Source organism: Olea europaea, chromosome 13 (assembly GCF_002742605.1).
Source record: "Olea europaea var. sylvestris chromosome 13, O_europaea_v1, whole genome shotgun sequence".
Taxonomy (NCBI): domain Eukaryota; kingdom Viridiplantae; phylum Streptophyta; class Magnoliopsida; order Lamiales; family Oleaceae; genus Olea; species Olea europaea.
The window spans coordinates 4,943,144-4,952,112 of NC_036249.1; the positions used below are offsets into that span (position 1 = coordinate 4,943,144).

At 33.8% G+C, this 8,969-nt stretch overlaps 1 protein-coding gene across 1 annotated transcript; it reads right to left on the reverse strand.

Moving 5' to 3' along the window:
• Positions 1 to 129: 129 nt before the first annotated feature.
• Positions 130 to 4,846, reverse strand: LOC111407370. Its single transcript, XM_023036789.1, has 6 exons — positions 4,547 to 4,846; positions 2,412 to 3,014; positions 1,911 to 1,999; positions 1,132 to 1,231; positions 671 to 916; positions 130 to 592 (listed from the first exon to the last, which is right to left on the reverse strand). Exons 1-5 carry the CDS (start codon positions 4,700 to 4,702, stop codon positions 683 to 685), a joined length of 1,182 nt encoding a protein of 393 aa, XP_022892557.1. The 5' UTR covers positions 4,703 to 4,846; the 3' UTR covers positions 130 to 592; positions 671 to 682.
• Positions 4,847 to 8,969: the final 4,123 nt, after the last annotated feature.

The window sequence follows — 8,969 nt, forward strand, 5'->3', positions numbered from 1 at the left end:
CCCCCCCCCCCCCCCCCCCCCTTTTTTTTTCCAGAAAAGCACAAAAACTGGCTGAGATGTTCGTTGCTCAAGTTCTTAGGGGTCTGATTTGAAGTTCTAAGCAATATCTGAAAAGATTGGAGTAATGACTTAAAACAGAAAATAGATGACATTTTATAGAGACAAATATTTGTTTTATAGTAGTATGAGAAAAAGAAAGTCAAGAAGTACAAGAAAAGCGGCAACGACAGTCAAATTCCGGAAATATTCTAACATAGGACACCCTCCAGAATTTCAAAGTTCAATCAAGTGACAATAAAAAATTTGAGCATAATTTATATAATTGCAACCCCAATCAACGATCTTCTCGGCGGCCGGGGAAGAGATTTGGTGCTAGCATTGCCAGCAAATTAAATCAAATCAGTTCAAGACAAAACATCATAATAACCCATGTTTGACATACTAGGAAATACTGCCTCCATTACTACCAAAATTCTTAATAAGAAGCAAACTGAGAGCTGCTCTTGAGGATGGCTGCCGTAAAATGATTGAGCTCCAGAAAAATGCAAATATGGCAGCCATGGATGATCTAACATCGATAAAATCTCAATTTCTGCAAAGAGACGAAAGAAATTACAAGGTCTTGCAACTAAAGCAGAGAATATTCATGCAATCAAAACCAAAAACATACCTATACCATCTTTTATTCTTTTGACATATTTGTGGACATAATGCATGCACTTTGACCGTTCATAAAAGTACTAATAGATGATCTGCAGACTGGTCCCGCTAGAAGCTTTTGGACCACAGAAACGGATGAATTATTCATGCAGTCACTGAACACCACAGTTCGAGCATCATCTGAGATGTGATATCTGATGGATTTGATTGTATCAAAGTAACCGCCTTCACAAGGCGCTTCCAATCCATCAATAACCTGTAGGCATGAAAGGAAAATATCAGAAAAATATACAAGCACATATGTATTTCAAGATCTTTCCGATTACAAACTCTCTGGTTTTTTCAATTTTCACATTTTAACTTATATAGATGGCACATAAAATGGCGCATTAGATAAAATAAGTAAAACATTTAATGGATATTAAATATGAAAAGTTCTTCTAAAGAAGAATGGGGATAATTAAAATTTACCAGTAAAGAAACCCCAGATATGTCAACCGCCTTTAAGGAGATAAGCTCCAATAATCTCTGAGGGGTAGAGATGAGAAATTCTGGTTCACAACTCTTTAAACTGTCAAGTCAATACAATTACGTAAGGTGAAAAGCTTTGTGCACTAAATAAGATTACATTGCAGATATCATCAGTTTGAACACAAATGGCCCACTATGATAAACACAAATTTCTGTTAAAACACTGCTGATTGCTTACTGTACATTCAGTAATATCATTATGGTATTGTAATAACATTTTGTAGGGACTACTCTTCCAGGATCACTCATCTAAATGACAAAAACTAAACTAGTCAGAGAACCAAACTATTTCGAGCTTCCAGGAAACTCTCAACCTTTTTCTGGCACAATTAAACCAAAACTTAAAAAATCGTGAAATTGACAGACAAGTAATTATGCCCCTGTTTGGCCCCTATTTTTCTCGCTCTTCTTTTCACCCGCACATTCTCCAATAAAATAATATTACACATAAACCAAAAACTTTTCCTTATCCATCCACGTGCAGCATAGCTTGTGTTGCAAAAGCTAGTTTTTCATAGCACATAATATGAAGACAATACATAAACAAGCTTACTTATAGGTCAATCTCCATGGACATAATTAATGATAAGGATGTATTACTACATATCTATTACCATGTATATTTTAGGGATTGGGGAAGTCACCAATATAAAATTCCACACTTTTGAAAATATTTACTTAACAAATCTTCAGCCCATAAATTTGGTCAGGATACTAACCCATTAATTTGATGTTCTATGGAGGCACCTGGATGCAGACTCACTGTATGAATTCCGATAGCTTTCAAAGGCTTGCACACTTGGCGTGCCTGATAATGGGTACAACATAGCCATAAATGAGATAATAAATCATTTAACAAGTCAGGACGGATTTTAAAGTATATAGTATCCAAAGTACAGGTGGAATTTGTTTTTTGTAAAATTAAAAATAAGCCATAGAGTTGTCCATTTTACCTTACAGTGCAAACAATTGTTTTTGTACAAGCCAGTAGAAAATATATTTCAGACTGAAACAGTAAGTAGTGTCAGAAGGAATTGAAGGCTGCATTTTCAAAATAGTTTCAAAAGTAGTTTCTGGAAATCAAGTGAAACCTAAAGGAATATTTAGCCTCAGAGCTAAGTTAAACCAGATAATAACTCATTAATAGTCAGGCAAAGAGGGAAGATAATAGCTCAATGTATGATGTGTATTTGAAATCTAGCAGACTATAGTATACCCACCTGAGAAGCTTTTTCTTGAGATGGTACAAGGAATAAAAGGAAAGGACCAGTAAATGACACTCCCTCTTTCTCCTTTCTTGCAATGGTATCAGCAGCAGTTGATGCGATCCAACTAATTTGCTGAATTGTGGAATAGGCTCCACTTGTTTCCAGTAAGTTTTTTCCATTCGAATAGCAATTCCAGAACTTGATCCCCCATGCATTGGCAAAAAGTGGTTTATCTTCACCATTAATGGTTCCACTATGACATAATGCATTCTGAACTGAATTCAGACACATGATCAAAAATTTTGATGGACATTCTATGTTGTTTTCAAAACCATGTTTCTTCTCATAGTGGTTAGGTCCATCCTCATTACTCATCTGGACCATTTCTTTTCCAAGATCAACTGCATTATCTTGCTTCATTAGTTCTTTCTTTTGATGATCATTATTTGAATCATTATTATTCAGAGACCCTTTTCTTATTTTAACACTACTCTTGTCAACAGGCAACCTATCTGCTTTGGAACGTACAGGTTTCTTCCTTTTCTTTCCAAGATCAATTGTCACATGTCTGTCATTAAAAGGATCTTCAGGCGTGGGAAGGCTAAAACACATGCCCTGGCAATGAAACAAAAGGAGATAAGGTACATGGACAATAAGAAACAGGATTAACTAATACATCATAAATGCATCGCCATACCACTGTTTGAAAAATAGGAAAAGAGTCGGACAAAAAAAAAAAAAAAAAGGAAGAGGAAAAAACAATGAATGTACATATCATGATATACATATACTGAAGCAACAACCATTCTTTAATCATAATTTTGAAGCAACACGGGGAAAAAAAGGCATAGTCATGAATATAAAATTATTGTTTCCCAAGAGCAATAAAAATTTCCATTGCAGGAAAATTTAGTAACCAGCAAGACACATTGGATAGCAAAATTCACTTCCACAAAGCCATAAACTTAATATTCTTAATTGGAATAATTTCACAAACATACATCTACTCAAACAACAATTTATGTTTAAAAAAAAAAAAAAAGAGGCAAAAAAAAAAAAAAAAAAAAAAGGAAGAGGAAAAAACAATGAATGTACATATCATGATATACATATACTGAAGCAACAACCATTCTTTAATCATAATTTTGAAGCAACACGGGGAAAAAAAGGCATAGTCATGAATATAAAATTATTGTTTCCCAAGAGCAATAAAAATTTCCATTGCAGGAAAATTTAGTAACCAGCAAGACACATTGGATAGCAAAATTCACTTCCACAAAGCCATAAACTTAATATTCTTAATTGGAATAATTTCACAAACATACATCTACTCAAACAACAATTTGCAAATTTGACAAGGGGAAAACCCAAGGCCAAGAAACACCTAGATTTACAACTTGCAAGCTAACTTATTTTCCCAGTGCAATTGTAGTTAATAATTCGAGAAAAATCTGTTTACGGACTTATCAGAAGCAACAGTAAGCTAAGCAATTGTTCTCAATAAACTTGAAACATCAACATAAATTCTTTTTTCTATTTTGTTCGATTCAGATAACATATTCTAAATTGTTCAATGAATTAAAATTTTCGCCAAGACCCCAACTTATTAATCATGATCGAGTGAAATTGAATTACTTGTTCAGGTATAGGATGCATATGTCCCAACCATCTAATTCTTCAAGGCCGTTTGTTGAATTATTTTCCTTCTTTATTCCCTATTTGTATTTTAATATTTCTCCATTCTTGAGCACTGAAACACACACGTTACACCTATTTGCATTGTAGCTGCATCACATGATGTTCCAAGAGCAAAAATATACAATTCTTGACAACAAAATCCCAGAAATGCCCACCAAAATCACATAAACTCATATTCTCTTTACTCCCAAAAAATGTCACCAAAATCAAAAGAAAAATAATTATCCAAAAAACCCAAAATGAAAAAGGAAAAGATCTCTCTCTCTCTCTCTCTCTTTTTCCAAGAACAAACATATATAATACTTGACAATAAAATTCCAGATAATCCCATAAAAATTACATCAACCCAGATTCTCTGTACTCCCGCAATTATCACCAAAATCGAAAGGGAAAAAAATTAAATCCAAAATACAGAATGAACAAGAAAAATCTCTTTCCTGTAAAGTTACCTGACAGTGGCGGCGTTTACCAGACATCCGCCGCTTCTTGGCGGCGATAATGGAAGCAACGCGAGCAGAAACCTTTGAGGAAGAATCTTTGTTTTCCTGCTTTTTTCTGATCTTTCTGTTCTTTCTTCTCGCTATTGAATTGTCACTTTTTCCCATTTCTTCAGTAACTAATGAAAGATCTTAGAGCAAGGAGTTAAGGCGGCTTATCATGTTCGCGTGCTGATTTTCTGGGTGGAAGTTTGTGTTGGGGTTTGTGGATATGTTTGGAATTGTTTTGAAAGTCTATGGGTTTTCTCGTCATTTGACAGCCTGAGAGCACGTTTGGCCTGGTGAAAGACTATTAGACTATCACTTTAATTGCATTTAAGGTTCCGAGTCTCCCTTCTAGTGACCCTCCCTTTTGACCAAAACCTCAGTCTCGTCGGAACGGGGCAACTTTTTACCCCGTTTAATATATTTATTATTATTATTATTATTATTATTATTATTATATATATATTTTCAAGATTTCGAATTATGTTATTATTAAAAAACAAAATACAAATTTAAAATGAGTTTTTAATGAAAGAATTGTTTAGAAATAAAATTATTTTTATTTTTATTTTTTACTTTTTCTTCACGGGACAGGTTTTTTTGCCCCATTCGGATCGAGACGGGACGGGTGAGGGTGGGGTAAATTGTCTACACTACTTCGTTCATTTTAATGCTTAGGGAGAATTACAGCAACCATACCAAAACTTTCAATTTGGAGCAAACTTAATCCAACCCTTTCATTTGTACCATTCATGATATCACAAATGGATGGAAACTATTAATTGACTTCAAAAAATAATTTTGGCCAAATCTATAAAGGGCAAAATGGCAACTTCACAATTTTTCACTTAAAATACAATTAAAATATTAAATAAAAGTAAGAAAAGAAAAATAAATTTAAAACATTTGCCACTCTGTTGGCACCATCGTGCAACACAGTCGGCACCACATCCAGGGACCTGAAAATTGGAAAACCAATTATCTTCTTCACCCTTCAACATCGTCGAAACGACATCGACTTGGTATTAATTCTTCTTCACCCTTCAATGTCAACCGAGTTATCTTTTCGAATCACCACAAATTATAGCTCGGGCCTCTATCTCCTTCCCAAATCCGCCTCCATCTCTTTTAGTGGTGGCCCTGACTATATGCGAAATAGACGATTGCCTAAAACTTCACTTTGGTGAGAGCCCCAAATTACGTAACGTTAATTTATTGAAGAAAAATAAAAATTATATTTCTAAAATTCTTTAAAATAGAATTATCAATATGCAAATACAAAAAACTAATAAAAAACGAAAATACAAAAATCTTTAGAAAAACATATAAATGACATAGAGTTTATCACTTACATTTACGTATCATATAAATATATCACAAACATTACACTCTCCCTCTTTTTAAGTAATTTAACCATTTATCTTCCAAACATCCATTTTCTATTCTTAACCAAACAAAAATGTCTCTTTATCCCTTCAAATTTCACGTCTACGGTCTAACAGTAACTCATCATAATTTTTTTCAACCAAACAAGAAGTGAATTATCTCACGTGGAATTAAAATTTTGAAAATTCGATTTAATAGATTGGTTTGGTTTCACTGTATTTATTACAACCTTACAAGTTTTTCAATTTACCCTTTATATTCAAAACATATACTACAAAGTTTATAGGCTATTATTATTATTGTTTTGCTTTAATCTCACGATAATAATTTTTTTAGATACTTGTTAAAGGTACTTTGAATTTAATAATTATTTGTCTGTATTCGCACTTCTTAATTTTAAGATAATTTAGTATGAATTAATATAAAATTAGGAGCTCATTTGTATTTGTATTTGATTTTCATTATTTTGTTATATCATATCTCACAGTCAATTTTTTTTTCAATTTTGTACATAAATCACTCAAATGCACATTCAATTTTGTTTTAAATAGTTGCATTGAGAAAATAATCAAAGAAACAAACTGACCCTTTTGCTATTGTATTATAATTCTGTATGCCAAACTTCACTTATCATTTGTATTGCATGTTGAATTTTGGAGTTTAGTTGTCTGTGTTAGGTTATTCATAATTATATTAAAACTCTCTATAGAAATGTTCAAATAAGAATACGATAATTTTTCTTCAATAGGACCCTGTATTTAAAGTTGGTATAAGGCCTCAAAACATCAAGGACAACCCTGATCTCTTATTCTACTGGTTGTAGACTCTTGGCCACACCCAAAAATGACACTTAAGTTGCCTACATCCTACCGGAGTTTGGGTTTAAATGAGTTTCTAAAAACCTTGTATATAGCATATCCCATAGCAAGCAACCCAGTGGATCAACCAAAAACCGAGGTTTCAAGTAACTATGACTTTTAACGCTTGATTCCAATTTGCAAATAGGAATGGGGATCACGATAGGTAATTGAGAATTGGACTAGGATATCAATTAGAAAAGCAAATTGATTGGACCTAGCTTCTAATTCCAACGAAATAGAGCTTAGTCGATACGCCCTGTTCAACATATTCTAGTCACTGGTGCTAGACGTGCTACTGGCGGTGCCCATGCTTATATCGAAATTACTTTCTCCAGGTTGGAGCGAAATCTTATTGAAGATAAACGACGTGGGCACATTCAGGAATATTTGCATTTGTGGTTGCATGTTTTGTTTATGGGATTGTGAGTGGTGTTCTAGGGAAGACTCCTATTTTCCCTTTGTTGCTGAGGCTGCAGGCTGCCAATTAGAATGAATGAATGAACCATCAATGCACTAATTTTTCATTTACTATGAAGCTGGAAACCCATTACCACCACCTACTCCTACACCGGTACATGTAGTAATAGTAGTAGCAAAGCTATGGTGGAAGGAGTAGTGGTGGAAGGAGCAGTGGCACCGACATGAGGTGGGTGGCAGTTGCATCGGGCGCTGCCCACTGGTTGCCAGTGTTGGGAGCAGCGGTGGCAATGGTGATGGCGCCAAAAGGTGTTGGTAGTTTTAGGGTAGAGGGGTTGGAGAAGAAAGGGATGGTAGTGGGTGGTTATTGTGTTTGATTTTTGTTTTTTTTTTTTTAATTTAATTATTAATTTAGTATAATTGGGAGCTGCCCATTGGTTGCCAGTGTTGGGAGCAGCGGTGGCAATGGTGATGGCCCCGACAGGTGGTGGTGGTGGTAGTTTTAGGGTAAAGGGGTTGGAGAAGAAAGGGATGGTAGTGGGTGGTTATTGTGTTTGATTTTTGTTTTATTATTTAATTATTAATTTAATATAATTGTGTTTTTTGCTGAAAAATGTAAAATTATCATTTTATCCTTTTAAAATTAATCAAAATTATGGTCAAGGTCAATTCTTTGTCAATTAACAATCAAACTAACGGTTTCTATCTATTTGAACTTTGGGTGCAAATGTTTGAAATGTTTGATATAGTGGATAATACAAATGAAAGATTTGATTTAAGTCTACTCCAAAATGAAAGGTTCAAGTCTAATCGAAATCATGATAATAACTCCAAAATGTCAAACCGCCCTTTGTTATTAAGAATTTTGTAAGAAGTAAAATATAAATTAAAATTTTTGGGTATTTATAGTGTTGGTTTTGACTTCAAACAATTTTGGGAGGTTGACGAGTCTATACAACTTCAAGTGCATAGGCCCATGACTCAGACAAAACATAAGGCCCAACTTCCATGAGAGAGCTCATGCACTGATTTTATTGGTTTAGATAATAATAAGATTTTTAGTATATTTTAATAAAAATATATAAAATGTATAGTCAAAAAGTTGATAAAAATTGTAAATTTATTTAAAAAATGAAGCCAAATGTTAGAATTTATTGAATGAAATTAAATTCCATACAGCAAAAGAAAGAGGCACTCCATGATCGAAGGAGAAGAAACCTCCATGAAAGGAGGGATTGGAATTTCACAATCCAATGATTTATTAATGAATACAATGACTCCATTTATAGAGAAAAAAGATGAGTAATTAACTGACTAATTTGCTAATCACTGACTAATTAACATCCTAGACATGAGCTGGAATATTCTAAAATTGCTGTAACATATTTCTAACACACCCCCTCAAGATGGACTATAGATATCAACAATAGTTCATCTTGAAGATTAAAGAGTACTGGAAGGAAAAAACCATGATGAATAGCATTGCAGAACAAATCTCTTGAATCCATACATATGAGCATCCATTAGATCAGCACGAAACATCACCAGATATTCCATTCCCATTCCATTTTATGCCAGTGCACAATGCTTTCAAAGTTGAGGAGACTTGTTTTGTACGACAAACTTGGTAAGGTTCATATTGCAGAAAGGGATGATGTTCTCAATGGTAGCAAACTAGTGGGTCTTCAGATTTCATCAGATCTGATGGAGAAACAAGACTTAGTGTA